The sequence below is a fragment of the Pelobates fuscus genome, chromosome 6, assembly GCF_036172605.1.
Source record: "Pelobates fuscus isolate aPelFus1 chromosome 6, aPelFus1.pri, whole genome shotgun sequence".
Lineage (NCBI taxonomy): Eukaryota > Metazoa > Chordata > Amphibia > Anura > Pelobatidae > Pelobates > Pelobates fuscus.
Window position 1 is genome coordinate 181,609,052 of NC_086322.1, and position 18,852 is coordinate 181,627,903.

An 18,852-nucleotide genomic window follows, 5' to 3' on the forward strand; every position below is an offset into this window, starting at 1 on the left:
TGAGCAGAGATAAGAAAAACTGGCTTCAGGAGAATATTCCAGAATATCTGGCTGTAGAAATTGACAGGAGTCTGTAACAGAGCAGTATTAGCCGGTCAAACTGGCCCCCGGACTAAAGACAGTGAAAATGGGAGGTTTTAGTACCTCCCCTAGGTGTTAGGAGGCAAAAAGGGGTTTACACAAACGCTGTGCGTTCGTGCGCACGAATTAGCTGAACACGCGCACCAATAGATGGTGAGGGCGTTCGGCACATGAAACGAACGCGAGCGCCTAATACAAGGCGTTTGCGGGAAATTTGCCGAACACTAGGCGTTCGTCAAAAGAAACAAATTTAAACGAATGAACAGTCAAAGTGCGAATGCAAAGAAAGGGCGGGAAATACCGCGAGAACGAACTGACACTGGGAATTAGAGGTGAAGACGGCAAAAAAGCCGGTAAGACCTCTAGTAAAGGGAAAGGGACACAATAGAGATTCCCAGAGCCAGGGGAAGAACATTATAAAAGTAACAGTAGTCTACAAAAAAGTATGAAATGCAGTAGTAATGAAAGGACAGAGAGGATAAATCAAATCTGTACTTATCTTGCGATGGAGCAGCAAAGAAAGAGGAAATGATGTCATATGTTACACCTCTTATACTCTATACTGCATTGTGATTGTTTCTCAGTTATGTCACTCTCTTCTTTGCTGCTATGGAGTTAGTAAAGAAAGATTATGCAAAATACGAAGCCTCCTGTCATGTGATAAAATTGTAATCATCCAAATATGTACCTTTTAGTTTCTTTACAGACACTAATATGAAGTAAATAGCAGAAATCTGTTAAAAATAGACTAGTTATAGATTGGAATATCGTAAAAAATTAATAAATTCTTAAGAGAAATTGAAGACAATTGTGAATCCCATGAAGATTAGACTAAACTTACAAATGTGACCCATAATTTTATAAATGTCTGTGAAATTCAATTAGAAAAATTAGCTTTTCTTCTGCAGTTTTTGTTTTGGTAATTTTTTTCTCCTAATTCACAGTTTTATGTTTTAGTCTATTGTCTTTATATGTTTAAAAAAAATAAGTTAATTGTGTTTGATACATTTTCTGGAATTCAATATCATTCAGTTTTGTGTGTACGTTGTATGATGTAGGAAACATTATATGGCAGTGATTACTTTAAGTTCTAACACTGTAATTTGTATATATATTTTTTAGATGAATATAAATAATGTTATATTAAATATATCTATATATATTTGTGTATAAAAACTGCAAAGCTGCCAGGAATGGACTGCTTAGTGGCATTGAAGAAATAATGCTTAATAGTGTGTGCTATCAACACACCTTTTCTTACCAATGTAACAAAAAATAATTGCCAGAGTCTTTGTTTTAGGGGTCGTTGCACGTCATCCCCTTTATTACCCTTATCTAAAAAGAGCACTTACTGCACAAGTCGTAGAGGAGTATTTTCAGCATACTTTAGAAAAAGAGAACATTGATGAACAGTTAGTCACTAGGTAAGTAATAATTGTTACATTTTGATCATATATATATATGTATACAGTGTGTATCTATGAATGGAGCTGCTGTTAAGTGCTGATCAATTGAAAAGCATGTCTATCAGTAGGAAGAAGCCAGTCAAACTTCAAAATCAGAATTTTTTTAAATATTTATTTTAATACATTTAATGAATTGCTAATGTAGTGTGTTTAATAAATGTAGGTCAACTCTAACATAAGCAGTGTCCCTTTCAGTTCTGTAACTTTTTTTATTGTATTTTCTACAAGCTCTGACTAATATCTTTACTAGGTGTCTGCCTGGGTTCGGTGTACTTTTCTTCTGATACAGTTAAATATATAACGTAACAGGTACAAATTCTGGGCATAATGTTTCAAGTGACTCAGAAATTGTGATGATAAATGTTCAGCATAATATTGTTCTAGATTCAATCTTATTTTCATTTACCATCATTATGTGGCTACACTGAAGAGATCACACTGCTATACAATGGTGGTTATGTATGGTGTCTGTGGAGGCATTTGGAAATATTGACAAGTTCAAAAGTTTTCAAAGTGCTAAGCAATGCATGCGCTTTCCGTGGTAACAGTGGGAATAGTATATGTGTCTCTTAGTCATAGGACTAAGTGAGCTCCAGAGCACTTTAAGAGTGCCTCCGCAGTTCCAGTGCTCAGTCCGTGTCATTGAGAAGCTGGGGAGGGGGGTGCTCTTAAAGTGATCTGTACCTGATATTGGGACACATAGTGAGGAAGCTCAGGGTCATGCAGGGACTCTGAGGGTTCGCTCCTAGCCAGAGCTCCAGGCCCAGACACAGGACCTAGGTTGCTACCTTGGTCGCCATATAGGTAATCCAACTGTGCAGCTTATTCTCCTATACATGGCTGTCATCAGGTTGTGACAACCATAACGGTTGATACAGATCTGGACTGCTTGCTCTATACACCCAATGTGCATATATACTATATGCAGTTGCGTGCCCTGCTAGCTTTCATAGTAAAGAGGGAGCCCAGCCCGTAGTTGTCTTTCCAGCAGTGTCCTCTTGCAAGCTTCGACTATCTGAGCATTGCCGCTCGTTGACATGGCACGCCAGGCTCGCGAGAGGGGAGAGAAGCTACTTCCTGTCTGGGAGAGGTGTAAGATGAAGTCTGGGCTGCCTTCTTCTGTAGAAAAGCATGTAGAATCACGTACTGTGCCACCAGACCACCAGGGAGTGTAATGAAGCTTTGACTAGATTTTTTTTGCCTCTCTCTGGTTTCCTCATATTCCAGCCTCTTCGAAAAAATGCCTTTGTTCTGATATAATACGGAATAAGGTGCTGTGTCCTATCTTTTCGCTTAACAATACTAAAGTCCCCGGCCCTGTTGGATTCTGCAGGAGTTGTTACAAGACATATCGAGATCCTGGCTGCACATCTGCTTCCAGAGGAGGGGATCACCTTCCCCCTGAATGACATTTGCCAAAGTGGCATTACTGTCTAAGGAGGCCAGGAACCCCACCAAAGTAACCAAGTACAGGCCAATCTGCCTTATCAATATTGATGCAAAAATATTGCCGCTGTTTTGGCTGATCACCTGGGTCCCCTGCTCAGAATTCTCATTCACCCTGACCAATTGGCATGTATCCCTGTATGATTTATCAGCTGTATGAGAATGCATAACAGGTGCTGGATTTGGCTGACACAACTTATCTGTTTCTTTAAATGCAGAAATACTATAAAATATCAATTAATAGAGGGGGGTCCCCTCTTTTAATCTACTCCCCCTTATCTAATTAAGATTAATTTTGCTATCTCCAATTGAAGGATTTTGTCCAATCTACATGGATTAAACAGGCATCTTAGACATTGCCTTGTTAGAGTATCTATGTTTGTGGGTCTCATATCAGAAGGTCGATATTTCTTATTTACAATTATATCTGTTCACATTCTTCTGAGTAGGTTGTCTACAGCTATATTCACAAATATGAGCGTGACCTAGAGGGAGCTGTAGGTTACTTTCTGGGAAGGCACATGGGAGGCCACTGCGAATGTGTTTTTTTTGTGTAACTAGGAACAAATGTACTTCATTTTGTTTAGATAGCACACTAACCCAGTGTGATTATACAGAACGGGCAGGAATACCACAGATTTATGTTTCAGTGGGCGTGGGTAGTGGGTACCATGAATCCCATCTCCACATGTGGAGGGATTGCCACAAAGTGAAGTCATAATGGAGAAAGATTGAGCATCGGACCCTTGGTTGTTATTATTGTCCCATTCTAACGAGGGATTTCCGTCCCATTTGCAAAGGCTCTCTAACAAAATAAGCTCAAGGCTGGAGAACACATCTAGCTAAGTATCAATTGTTTATTGGATTAACTCTCCCTCTTGCCTTTTTGCAGTGAGTGGCTATTTTACCTCTCACTTTATTCCTCTCCCTCCCCCCCCCCCCCGCCCCCCCCCCCCCCCTCTGCCAGCATATTCAACAGCACTGTACAATTATGGGGGAAAACAGTACAATATACACATATCACTACAAAAGGTAAAGAGTACTTGAGCTGAGATCTAGCCACTGAAGCTCTTTTATACAAAGTGCCAAAGTGCAAAGAGAGAACGTTTTCATACTTTTATTCCTGTAATATTTAATATCAAGTCATAGTTTCAAAATCAGAATTAGCATTTTTGTTCCAACATGATTTGCAATGAACATAATGGTGATGATAAAGTATTTAAAACAGGCATATAGTGGTGTTGCTGATAGTTCAAAATAAGATTTATTACTCTAGCTAGTAGGTCTTCAGAAACACTTTTCATGCAAATTAATATTCCTTAATATACGTATAAAAATCATTTATAACTTTAGAATTCAGACTTGCTCCTTAATTTGTAGTCTGACTTCATAAAACTTAATAGAACTGCTAAGGCAATACAAATTATACTATAAGAAACTTTAACACGTGCTGGTAAAACCATTCAAATTCGAATAAATTGCTATCTTTTAGCATTGTGTAACTTAGACTGGGCTGCAAGTGAAAGTACAAGCTGAAAACCTGCTTGAATAAACACAAAAGCATATAACGCCTTAGTTCCTTGGTGACCATTTAGGTGACCAACACCCACCTGCAGGGAGGGAAAAAAGAAAAAAAGTAGTTTTACTTACCTTTCCTCATTCGCACTGCCAGTCTCCTCTCCTGGTCTTGCATCCTTGCCTGAGATCATAAAGATCAATAATCTCAACCAATCAAGTGCTTTCCAATAGGAAAGCGTTTGGAGACTAATGTGCATGCAAGGCAAATACTGAGCTGCGCCACTAGAGGCTATTAAACCCTGACATCAAAACATTGCTGTTCTGCTGAGCGGCAATGTTTTCAGCTGCAGTGTTAAAATGGTGGGAGAGGGGAGGCGGAGCTTGACCACCAACCTGACAAGACGCCATGCTTGCAAGCTCCTCCAAGCAAAATTAATAATCCACGGATATCCCGTAACAGAAAGCCCAGCCGGCCCTAAAAAGCCGACGACGGAACACAATAACGCCTCCTGAGGCGTTAGATGCCTTTTTTCCTCACACCGAACCAGCCGAAGCGGAGGCGAAAAACCGGGGCCTACCCCACGCTGACGCTCCCGGGCCTAGAGGTGCTCCTCACACGACAAGCAAGAGGTGACTTCTCCCGGAACCCTCCCGTCGTCCCCGCCCAAATGCCAGCTATGGGTCGCCGCTCACAGAAAACAACGGCGACAGACAACAGAGACATAGGGACGATGTTACAATGGCCTACACAGCCCAAACCTGCTCCCGCGGAAACTCCGCGACCCACCAACCATAATTACCCAGGCGAGCAAATGGGGACAGACCACACACTGGCCACACCACCAAGGCCATCTGAAACCCACACCGACGACCAGGCATGACCTGAAGGTCTTACTGGCAGACTTCCACAAAATTCTGGTGGCGGAACTTGCTCCCATAAAAAAATGACATGAAAGCCATCACAGACCGAGTGCAGGCCTCAGAAAGAGACATATCGGACATACAAACACACATCTCATAACTTCAGAACTCGGTGCAGCAGGTATGGTCCCACCAAAGAGCTATGTCCGCACAGATGACAGCCATGGAAGACCGGCACTGCTGCACTAATATCAAAATAAGGGGCATCCCCGCGGCAGTAACAACGGAGGAACTGCCCCACTATGTCAGACGTTAACTGGCCTCCATCCTGCCTCACACAGTAGCCAAAAAACTGACGGTCGAGGGGATCTACCCCCTACCTGGACCCGCAGGGGCGCTGACTAAAGTGGCAAGAGACGATACAATTCTAGTCATGTCGGCAACTAAAGGCAAAACACCCTTACACTTTGAAGAGGCCACTCTGACGTTTTATCAGGACCTAACGAAGGCAACCCTCCTATGGCGCAAAACATTTCACCCGGTAACAAGCCTACTACGAACAACGAACATAAACTACAGGTGGGGAATGAACGGATCCCTGACGGTGTCCCGAAATGGCAGCCTGCACACACTTGCCTCAATGGAAGGCACAACACCATTCCTGACAGCACTAGGCCTGGAGAGCCTGCCGGCCAACACACCTCCGAGCACCTCCACTCCCACCTGGGAACCTGACCGCACGACAATCTTCATCCCGAGGACCCAGAACACACGAGCGACGGAACCAGGAACAAGCTCAAGAGCCGACCCGACATAGGGTACCGGAGTCCATGCCTGGGACCCGCCCGTCCTGCCAAAGTCCTCCAAGAGACTAAATGTTCAGTTGCATAATGTTAACACCTCCTTTTGAGCTTTCCCTCTCTCTCCTTCCCCCGTATAATTTTGCTCACCACAAGTGACAGAGCCAACGTTAGCAACATGGCGCAAAACACCACGACCCGTGGAGGTGAACACATCTAGGGCACCACTCACCCACAACAGGGTTCAAGAACCCCCCCCACACTCAAACTCAAAACCCACAGGTAACTTAGGACCCCTCTTCTCTGCACCCTCTCCCCCCACCCCCTCCCCCGCTACTCCCCTGGTTAGGAGTAATAACTCTTAGTGCATAAAACTAGACAGGGCACAACAAGACTTGGACACCAACCACAGGAGCCCACGCTCCCTCTATGCACTTACTACCCCTCTATCTAGCTAGCGCAAACGCGCACACATGCTGAGATTCCAGCCAAAAGACACTCACCTGAACCCTCAGCATAGTGAAACACCACCCTTAGGTAAGCGGAGAAACACCTCACACTCTCACACCCTCAACAAGAAGGTTAACTCACAAACCACCTAGGTACACGCAAGCCTGTCAAAAATATAAATGGTGCATGAACTCAATGTAACCCACCTCATGCTAGTTCTGCGTACTTTCTAACTACGATCTGCCTCTGTATTGTTGTCACCTTGCACTGGAAAAATAAAGAATTATAAAAAAAAAAAAAATGGTGGGAGAAGACATGGGACCTAGACCACTTCATTGAGAGGAAGTGGTCTGGGTGACTATAGTGTCCATTTAACCCTTTAGAACCAATGGATGTCTAGATATATCAGACAAAAGTCCTTATGCTCTATGATTACTGGATTAATATTGTAATTTTATGTTGCTGGACTGTATTTGTATTGCATGGATCAGATCTGACTCAGCAAGCCTTAGTGAACACTGCCTGCGCTAGTTGTACATGTTTTGTTACTTACAAAACATGAGTGATGGGTATATAGATTAGTTGGGTGGGGGCATTTATAGCCCCTTGCATAGTGTAGTTTACAATGTTAATAAAGGATTTTCCCACACTTAATTATAATAATTTTGATGGTCACTATAGGTAGCTGTGGTGGAGTGAGTTAGTGAAAGCATTATTCTAGTAGTTATTTCATAAATCTAGATGTCATACACAAGCAGCCCTCACTACAGAACCATGCTCTGGTCAGTGATTCTAAGTTGAAACCAGCTACCATGGAGTGTTCAGAAAGAAGGAACACTGGAAAAAAATATTTACTAATGTGCATGTATGAAAATAATAAAGTATGAGAACAGGCAAACAGCTCAAATAAACTAATAGCTGTTATTGAAAAAAGGATATAATAAATTTACTCTTATTTTTTTAAATGCTCGTTGAGGAATGTTTTGGCTAATGACATTTGTTTCTTTAATATAGATGTCATTGAAATGTACAGGGCCTCTCTGTCCTTAAAATAACTTAATCTCAATCCATGGGCTGCATTTTACTTTAAAGGGACACTATGGTCAACAGAACAACTAGAGGTCATTGTAGTTGTTCTGGTAAGTATATACAGTCTCTGCAGGCATTTCCATGCACACTATCTTTTCAGAGAAAAGGCAGTGTTTGCATTAATGCCTAGGGACAACTCCAGTGGCCTCCAGTAGATTTTAGTCGACTAAATCTCCAGTAGATTTTAGTTGAGACGACTAAAATTGAATGGGTTTAGTTAAAGCCTCTATCTGTCTCTTTTGCGCCTTCCTCCGCCCCTCTGTTTTTTTTGTGTCCCCCCCAGCCACACTAGGTTTTTTCTCTTACAAGCCCTGGTCTGTCTCTTTTGCCCCTTCTACAGCCAGTCTGTGCAGTGTTAACTTTGGCAGCAAATTTCAATTTAGTTTTAGTCATAGTCTTTTCACTAAAATGCCCTTTTAGTTTTAGTTGTATATTAGTCATCTGAAAAGTTTCCATTTTAGTCTAGTTTTAGTTGACTAAATCTCAAAAAGTTTAGTAGACTAAAATTTGACAAAAATTGTTAGTCAACAAAATTAACACTGTGCAAAGTAAACATTTTCATAACCATATGAACAAACGAGTATGTTTCTAATTAGAATACGGTGTGTGTACATTTTGTATGTTGTGCCTCATATTGTATTGAAATGTTTGCATGCACATATATATAACTGTAGGAATGCTAACATTTATGAAAACTCAATTACTAGGAAACCTAAAATTTAATCTTCTGTTTTCCTTTAATGCAGATATGAGCTGCCTGGAATATATGCTTTAAACTTTGTTTTAAAGAATTCGTTGGGAGGTGGAGGCATTGCATCACTGAGAAGCGATCCACAGGTATTGTAATACTCATTAGCTGGCTTTTTTTCAATTTAAGTCTAAATTCACTCTGACAAGCAAAGCAATTACATAGTATTTTTTAGTTCATTTAAAGTGCGTACCACAAGATAAAAACATTTCCTTAAATGATAGCATAGTCACTGATCATCCAGAACATTAAACCACTGACAGATGTTACATAGTTACACAGCTGAAGAGAGACTTGCGTCCATCAAGTTCAACCTTCCTCACATTTGTTTTTTTTGCTGTTGATCCAAAAGAAGGCAAAAAAAAAAAACACAGTTTGAAGCACTTCCAATTTTGCAAACTAGGAAAAAAAAATTCCTTCTTGACCTCAGAATGGCAGTCAGATTTATCCATGGAACAAGAAGTTATTACCCGACATTGAAAAATTATAACCTTGAATATTCAGTTTTTTTTTCCAAGTATGCATCTAGTTGCTGTTTGAACATCTCTATGGACTCTGATAAAACCACTTCTTCAGGCAGATAATTCCACATCCTTATTGTTCTTACAGTAAAAAAAAACTTTTCTTTGCCTTAGACAAAATCTTCTTTCTTCCAGTCTAAACGCATGACCTTGTGTCCTTTGTAAAGTCCGGTTTGTGAATAGATTTCCACACAATGGTTTGTATTGGCCCCAAATATATTTGTATAATGTTATATCACCTCTCAGGCGACGTTTTTCTAAACTAAAGAGGTTTAAATTTGTTAACCTTTCTTCATAGCTGATATGTTCCATTCCTTTTATTCATTTTGTAGCCCACCTCTGCACTTTTTCTAGTGCCATAATATCCTTCTTTAGAACATGTGCCCAAAATTGCACAGCATATTCAATATGTGGTCTTACCAGTGACTTATAAAGAGGCAAAATTATATTCTCATCCCAAGAATGAATGCCCTTTACTGGCCTTAGCCACTGCTGATTGACATTGCACAGTGTTGCATAGTTTGTTGTCTATGACAATTCCCAAGTCCTTTTCGTGTGTTGTTATCCCTAATTTGCTTCCATTAAGGGTATACGTTGCTTGTGTATTCTTTACGCCAAAGTGCATAACTTTGCATTTTTTAACATTAAATTTCATCTGCCATTTGAGTGCCCAGTCCCCCAGTATATCTAAATCCATCTGCAGCAAAGTAATATCTTGCTCACATTGTATTACTTTACAGAGTTTTGTGTCATCTGCAAACATTGAAACATGACTTTCAATGCTTTTTTTCAAGATCATTTATAAACATGTTAAATAGAAGGGGTCCCAGAACAGAACCCTAAGGGATCCCACTTGCCACCTCTGTCCAGCTTGAAAATGTACAACTCTTTGTACTCTAGTTGTAAAATATAGAAAAAATAGATTAGAATGGCGCAATAATAAAATCAGTTAAGGTGACTTTATATTTGTGTGGCAACAATGTTATTACAGCAACCTACTAGGAACTCTGAGAGTAATTGTAAATTGTATTTATCATTCAATTGATCTGATAATTGTTTGCGCACCTACACTTTTGTGGGTTTATACTCGATTTGTAAGCCAATGTTCAACCCAAGAACAAGCATTTTCATCTAGACCGATTTCTTTGAGTTTGAATACTAATCTGTTTGGAACTGTATCAAATGCCTTGGCAAAATCCAAATAGATCACATCCACGGCACCACCCTGATCAATACTCCTACTTACTTCTTTGAAAAATGCAATCAAGCTAGTTTGACATGACCTGTGCTTCATAAAACCATGCTGATTTTTGCTGATAACAATGTTCTTCTCAAGGCATTCTTGAATATTATCCCTTAATAACCTTTCAAATACTCTTCCAGCCACAGAAGTTAAGCTCACAGGTCTATAATTTCCAGGCAAGGATTTTGAACCTTTTTTTGAATATAGGAACCACATATGCCTTTCTTTCAATCCTCCGGAACACTTCCTGAAAGAAAAGAATCTTGAAAGATTAAAAATAGAGGTTCACTTATTTCTATGCTTAGTTCCTTAAGTACTCGAGGATGAATACTGTCAGGCCCGGGAGCTTTGTTTTTATTAATTTTCTTTAGTTGCTGCAGCACCTTGTCTTGAGTTAACCATATACAATATTTCTTCAAGTTTTTAGCAGCATTCATTTGGACATCTATTGCCATGAGTTCTTCCTAAATATCTACAGAGGAGCCCTTTCCTGGTCTTCATTAACTAACACCCCCATTCCAGTTTTTAGTGTGCTAACACTTTCATTTTTTAGTTTTTTTAGAATTTATGTACGTAAAGAATGCTTTGGGGTTGGTTTTGCTCTCTTTGGCTATCATTTTTTTCATTTTGAAGTTTAGCGAATCTAATCGCCTTTTTGCACACATTATTGGCTTCCTTATATATTTTATAGGATAATAACATTTATAATGTTCTTATAATGTCACCTGTCAATATTATATTAGGCCTATATTAGGCAGTAAGTGAAGTTCTGAAAAGTGGGCAAATGAAAAATATGAGTAACTTTCACAAGGGCCAAATAGTGAAGGCTAGACAACTGGGTAAGAACATCTACAAAAGTATTGTGGTGTGTTCCCGGTATGCAGTGGTTAGTACCTCCCAAAAGTTGTACAAGGATGGACAAATAGTAAACCAGTGCCAGGAAACTGGGCGCCTAAGGCTCATTGAGCTATTGTAGCTCAAATCAGTGAAAAATGTAATGCTGGCCATGATAACACACACACAGTGCATCACAGTTTGCCGCATATGGAGCAATAAAAAGAGGTTGCCTAGTCTGATGAATCACGTTTTCTTTTAGATCAGGTAGATGGCCGGGTGAATGTGCAGCAGCATGCAGTACAAAAATAAGGCAGGCTGGCAGCGGATGTGTTATGTGGAGGTTACTTTGACACATACCACCTACCTAGAGATTGTTGCAGACAATGTACCCCATTTTCTGGCAGTGGACTCTTTCAGTAGGATAATGCACCCTGCCACATTGCAAAAATTGTTCTGGAATGGTTTGACGAACATGAGAAGAGTTCATGGTGTTGCCTTATCCTCCAAATCTGTGGGATGCACTGAAACTGGAACAACAATACGATCCATGGAGGCACCACCTTGCAGGACTTAAAGGCCCAGTTTGGGCACCACAACAACTTTGAAATTAAGTTGTAATGGTGCCATGAGGTCCACAGCCCTGGCTCACCATAACTGGTTAAACCATTCTCAACAATTTAACTCAAAAGTCTGTGTTCCATCGCGGAATCTCCTTGTCTCTCTGTCTTTCTATTTTCTCACAATCAGGAAGTCGGAAAGCTCTTGCAGAATCGGGCAGCGGGGCTGCTGATTGGCTGAAGTAGTCAGCTGACGCTCTCAGCCAATTAATGACTCTCCATTCGTAAACCTGGCTTGAACAGAAATGTAAGAAGGTAAGCTTATATCAACTTCATTTTTATGGTGCCTGGAGTGTTCCTTTTAAGGATCTGCTGCTCTTGCCAGATACCACAAGACACGTTCAGAGACGGTGGCGGAGCTATCACGCTCGCAAGCGTCAGACGTGCAACCGGGCCCGTCACTCCAGGGGGCCTGGCCGCCCTGTGGACCCCTGCAACCGATGTGCCTGCCGGACATAGCGGTGCGGCCCCGGCCCATATGGTACTACCGCTGGGGCCGCACGTTTAGGGGCCATCAGGTGGCCCATGCTCTTAAGGCCACCCGATGGCAATGTATTTCCAGGGGCCTGGTCAGGGCTGCACAGTTTAGAAGCACGACCGGGCCCCCTGTGATGAGGTCACTTCCTCGCAGCTAACATAGAGAGCCGCAAGGGAGGAGGAAGGAGAGGAGGGAGTCAAAGTGGGAACTCTAAATCACATCAACCTGATCCACTGGACCCCAGGGAAGTCACCCTCCTGCACCTATAATGTAGGAAACAGGAGGGTGACTAATACATTTTGCATGTGTTTGTGTGTTTGTGTATCTGTGTCTAAAATCAGACCCCATACACCATAATGAAAAAATGGGTCATTTTACCCCACTGTGTCCCATTATAACACGATAGGAGTTTTAGTCATCAGCAATACGAGTGACAGAAGCTTGCTTTTCATTTTATTGGTTTTGGTCTAAACTGTGGCATGTTGTTACACAAAATGAAACTGAAGAAAGTACATTTCAGTTTTTGCAGAATTAGTAAAGTCTGAAAGATGTGTGATTGGATTTACTAGACTGAGCCAGTAATTTTTTTTTTTTTTTAATTCTTTATTTTTGTTCCAGCATCCGTAACGGCATCAAAAAAAATACAGTAGATGACCCACGCAGGGGTCTTTCATGTTCATGTAATACAGTATTTTAGCAAGATGTATATCGTGTCATTATACATGAGTATGAAGGGTTATGCCGCTCGGCGCTGGTTTTCTATAGTCCGGGCGTTGGTAGCCCAAGTATCAAAAATGAAACATACCATAAAAGAAAAAATAGAACTAAGTGTCTATTAACATGGTTATTAAAGGTCAGTACTACATTTCATGTCATGTTTACCAATTATCTTCATTTGGGTCTGGCAATCTGTTGGTGGGCATGGAGTTTCTGCGTTTGCGAGGTAGTGCTCTGTATACTAACACAGTTACTTTTCGCCTTTTGCGTCTTAGTGCATTATTTTACCCAGGCTAGGTAGTCATACTTGTCTGGTGTGTCAGGCCCTCTGAGGTACTGATCGGTCGTTCTGGAAGGGGGTAGGATAGGGTAGGTTGGGAGTTGCGGGTGAGGGGGGGGGGGGGGGGGGGAGGTGGTGGGAGGTAGAGGTACTGTGCCTGTTGGGGCGCCCGGCAGGCGGAAGCACGCCGGGCCGCAACCCGCGACTCTCGGTTAGTTTGGGATTATTCATTAATATAAATCTCCCATGGTTGCCAGATTTTTTGGAATGATTTTTCTGTATGTCTTACCTGAGCAGTCAGTTTGAGCCAGTAATTTTAAATGTCACCACACCTTAATGACTTCTGGCAGAGGTAAAGTCACAGAACCCAACTGCTGCAGACAGGAAATACCTCAGTAGCTTAGAGAACAGACTGAAAGACTTTGTACTGGAGACAGCGAGGTGATAGACAAAATTTTAAAGAACATAGCAAGTCTGGTGTGCCTGAAGCCATTGTGGAAGTATGAATGAGACCAGGGCAATAAGCCATTATATGGATATTTTTCACTACTAAAAAATGTTCACGTTATTAACCCCTTAAGGACACATGGCATGTGTGACATGTCATGATTCCCTTTTATTCCAGAAGTTTGGTCCTTAAGGGGTTAAAGCTACATGTATTATTCAATGTTGCTGTTTGCACTCAAACAAATCGTGTAATACCTCTATATATCTGAAACATCCAGTACCCCAATACTAATAACTTTTTCTTTTCAATATAAATACATAGGTAAAATGTACAAATCAAAGTCTGTCTACAAAATAGAAATAATTGTCTTACTTACTGTATTTTGTTTTTCTGGTTATTGTCTATGACAGCATTTATACATGGGTAACTCCTTAATCTCAGCAAAAAAAAAAAACAACAAAATTCATATATGACACTAAACGTATATAATATTACATAAGGACGCTCTGCTCCAGTATGTCCTAGCCTATGAAGATCTAGATCAGTAAAAGGACACTGGCCCAGCAGTTCAAATGTTTAATTATCTTCTGTTTAGGAATTTTAATTATTTGAATTTGTATAGTGCAAACATATTCCTCAGTGCTTTACAATGTTATACAAGGAGACATACTCTCATAATTGTGACAGCAATGCTAGATTGATGATGACTCTGCTCGAACAAGCGTACAATCTAGAGAAGATGGTATATAAAAACACAAAATGAAGGGCAAAATGGAGAATAGCAACCAAGTGACAAGGTGGCAAAGTAGCAGAATTGGAAGGTGAGAGACAAGTATGTACCCAATAATTGAGCTGAGAAAGTGGGATACAGGTTTGCTGAATGACAGGTACCCTAGAAGGCCAGTTCTGAACAGGTGGGTTCTAAGCAGGTACATAGACCTATATCTATATGTGCGTCAGTGTTTGAGTCAAGATATGTATTTGTGCATGTTTTTCAGTGTGTGCATGTGGGTCAGTGTATGTATCTGTACATCTACATCATTGTATGCATCTGTGCATGTGTGTCAGTATTTGTGGATCTCTGTGTGTTAATCTGTGCATACGTATCAGTATGTGTCTATGTAACTGTGTGTATGCGTCAATCTGTGTGTCTATCTCTCAGAGTGAATCTGTGAGTATATGTGTCTGTGGATATCTGCGTGTTGCAATGTTTGTGTGTTGTTGTGTATGACAATGTGCCCCTGTATGTATGCATGGCACTGCATATGTATTTGTGAATACACATTTGCCTGCAGTTACCACAATTACACACATTCACATCCCTGCATTTAAACACAAATACATTACAAAAACAAAAATAAACTTGTATTCAAACACCAACACCACACACCCCTACATTTAAATGGCAACACTACACACAAACAGACTCCCTGCATTCAAGCATCAGCATTATACACAAATATTCACAAAAACTTACTCCATGCAAAATCATGCCTACTTTCACAAATAATGCATACGAAGAGGATGGGTAAATAGCAGATCCACAGCTGACAAGGCATTATAGGATTTTTACTGCAGCTGAGGATCTACCTATTGGCAACCTCTGCTCTATTGGTAAGGGACTTATCAGATTCTTGCTCTGGGGCCCTAAGGTTTAAAGTTACGCCCCTGCAGGAGAAGTTCACTGGCAGAATGGAGCCTATAAGAAGAGGTGTACATACAAATTAGGGGGGAAAAAATGGGAGCTGTGTTGAGAGCTTTGTAGAAGTTAATATGTTTAATACTATAGGGTATAGGATACAGGAAGCCAATGTAATGATTAAGGGGTGACATATCAGAGGAACGAAGAAAGAGACAAACTGGCTTGGCAGCAGTATTATGGACGGTAGAGAGGTGGTATGGTTTCTGGAGAGACAAATAAGGGGAGAATTACAGTAGAATTACAAAAACATGAACTAGCTGCTTAGTAGCATCTTGCATAAGAAAAGGGCAGATGCAGGCAGGTTTTGGCAACATACTGGTTATGAAGTGTAAAGCCAAGGCTAGAATTGAAGATTAAACCAAAGGCAGCGAGCTTGCAAGGAAATTCTTGAAAGACCATCTAGTTGGCATGCAAGAGAGTGTTTTGTAATTAGCATATGAAAAAGTTTTAATTTTCTACAGAGAAAGGGATGAGTTTGAAGTTGAATGAGTGGCTTATATGTAAAACTGCATCTTTTACCTTCTGGTATCTCCCAGTTCTCTTAATAAAGCAGAGCTTATATAGAATCAGTTTTGAAATATGTTCTATTAGCTATCAAAATTCACTGGTTTTCTTGCTGTTTAGTTTCAGGTGACGTGGAAATAAAGTTGGACAAATTTAAGTTAGTTTAACATGTCCATACACTTTGGAATAGGGAAAAATAAAAAATATAAATTTTACAAGAGTGTTAAATCCCCATGACTCTTGTTTATTTGAAGGGGGTCAGGAGGAAGAAAGCTCAAACTCTCATTAGAAGTGTTAGGTCCCTTTTTATCCGCTGTGCTTTAATAGCTTAGTTAGCCTCGTTAATAAGTCCCGGTTACACTAAAAGGGTCAAATGGTGTCTGTCATTGTGACCTCATATTTTATCACATAAAATAAGAAAACAATTAAAATAGTGTTCCTGTGGCTCCTATTTAATATTTGTATATAATACCTATCACACCACCAACATGTTAAAAACAGTAGGTTTTATTTTCATTTTCTTATATAGTGCAGGACAAATAGATTTGTTATTTTAGTGAGTGTTTGTTTTATATAACAAACTGGGGATTACAGAATGGTGGGGCATGAGAAACAGAAGTAAGTGCAGCATGAGACAGAGGTAGAAAGAAACTGGAAAAAGGAGACTGTGAGAGAAGGAAGGGAAACAAGGGGGCGTGTCTTGGCCACCATCTTAGATGGCCACGTTTTAGAGAGGCTCCTGGACAAGGGGGGCAATTTCGTTCATAAAGTGACAATTTAACTGAAATGGAGAAATTCTACCTTTAGATAATAATAGTTAATACAATTCCTAACATGGAGAAAATGAAGAAAGCTGAAAAATCCGTACCTGTAACGAAGAAATCGGGAGCAGGAGCTGCTGGGGTGAGTAAGGGTGCCCAGGCTCACTCCCCTGCTTCCAAGCCTGGCTCGCGGCTGGTTTCGCCGCTTAAAATATCGTTGGTGGCGCCGGGGAAATCCCTCCCCACCTCTCTCCTGGTCTCCCATGCTAAAACTTATGCCTGTGCGGTCGCGACCCGCTCGCAGCATTCAGAGAGCGGAGGGACCGCGGCCGCACTAGCCGACACCTCTGTGTGCGGCTCAGAGTGCTCCGAGCACTCAGCATGCTCGGAGCACAAAGCTGTGTCTCCCGCGAGCGGCAAGGACCACCCAGCAAGCCGCTCGCGGTCTCAGAATAGAGCAGCCCGGTCGCTCACTTACAAAAGTGACCGGGCTGCAAGTAAAGGGGAGGGTAGTGTGAGGTCACGCTCCCCATCGGGATCCTCGGCCTCCAGGTTGTCGGTCCCGGTGGGGGGGGCTCTGCTATCCGACCCAAAACTTTTAAAGGCACAGTAAGGGCTATGGAAAGCCCAGAGGTCCAAAATATGGAACTAGGAGCTGAAATGCTCCAAACAAGTACTTTCTCTGCACTACCACAGAGATAAGGTCATGATGCCACAACAAAGATGGCTGCCAGACCAGACATTGTGTATTCCACTCCCAAGATGGCCACTGCCACCTCCAATATGGCTACCACCACATTTATAGCAGCGACTTACAATCCTAATATGCCACCTTAATTGGCAGATGATCTGCCACCATCAGCTGGCATGATAATACAACTCATTAAAGATTTGAGAGTCGATCTGAAAAACGACTTTAACCCCTTAAGGACACATGACATGTGTGACATGTCATGATTCCCTTTTATTCCAGAAGTTTGGTCCTTAAGGAGTTAAGAAAGACTTTGACACTTTATATGGAGTCATGGAGGGCATTAATCAGCGGACGTAAATAATAGAGAATAGATTGCACTCTCAAGAGCAATCTCACCTGGATTTGGTTGAAACTGTAAAAGAGCTTCAGAAGCAAGTACACCAACAAGCGGAAAAGTTAGCGGACGCCGAGGATAGAAGTAGGCGTAATAACCTAAGGATCAGGGGGATCCCTGAAAATATAGACTCTCTGGAATTACAAAGTTATTTCCAGGCAATGGTGAAGTCAGCTCTACCAACTGCTAAAAATACGGATCTGCTACTGGACCGCATCCATAGATTGCCTAAACCCGGTAATGCACCTGTGGCTGCACCCAAAGATGTGATAGTGAGATTTCACTATTACCACATTAAAGAGGAATTTCTGGGTGCAGTACGCACGTCAGGTCTCACGGGGGACTACAGCGGTATGAAGGTCTTCCAAGACTTCTCTGCCCAAACAATGAGGCGACGCAGAGAATTTCAACTTTTTACCGCGGATCTAAGACGAAGAGGGATAAGATATAGATGGGGATTCCCGGTTAAAGTCCTTTTCCGCATGGATGGCAGGAATTTCATAATCACGTCGCCTGAGGAAGGAATGGAACTCATCCAATCCATGAATAGAAGTCAGGTATCGCCTCATAGACTCTCGCCATCTACTCCTCTGCAGGCCAGCAAGAGAAGCAAATCGGACACTTCCTGAGTTTCCAGTTCATAGAGCTACAGTCTTCATTTTCCACGGTCGTAAATCGTTCGACACTTCAAGTTAAGATGTTCTTCCTATCTTCACTAAGGATTTTTTTTTATATATACACGTTTATTTTCATGATTTTTTTTTTTTCTCTATTGATTTTTATGGCTTGGTTCTGAGAAAACGTTATCTCTGCAACAGGCTTTCGAGTCCTGCTCCAGTCTGGAGATTTAGCGGGATTACTTTGAATTTTGACTTGTTTCTCCTGGTTATGACTGTCCTTAGAGTTTGCACACCAATGATTATTTGACATGCGACTTAACGGTTTATTTCAGAAACCGATTTGACCACTTAAATCTTTCCAAATTTTTACAATCAATATTATTTTATGGTCCCTTGTTTTTTTTATATATCATTTCATATTTAATTTTATTATTTTTTTATTGTTCTGTGATTTTTGTCCTTTCAAATGTCATATTTTACAGCTGCCTCTTTGTTTTATCTTTTTTTTTGTTTGTTTGTTTATTTATATTGCTCCCCTTGTATCCAGCAGCCTTCTCTCCCCCCAACCTGGGCCTAA

The 18,852-nt window shown here is 41.1% G+C and overlaps 1 protein-coding gene across 1 annotated transcript in view; it reads left to right on the forward strand.

Moving 5' to 3' along the window:
* The window catches only part of LOC134614581 (uncharacterized), a 185,146-nt gene that overhangs the window by 146,954 nt on the left and 19,340 nt on the right, over window positions 1-18,852 (forward strand). The window contains exons 19-20 of the mRNA XM_063458544.1: window positions 1,382-1,505; window positions 8,458-8,548. Of these exons, the coding sequence (XP_063314614.1) occupies window positions 1,382-1,505; window positions 8,458-8,548 (215 nt within the window). The remainder of the gene's footprint in view (window positions 1-1,381; window positions 1,506-8,457; window positions 8,549-18,852) is intronic.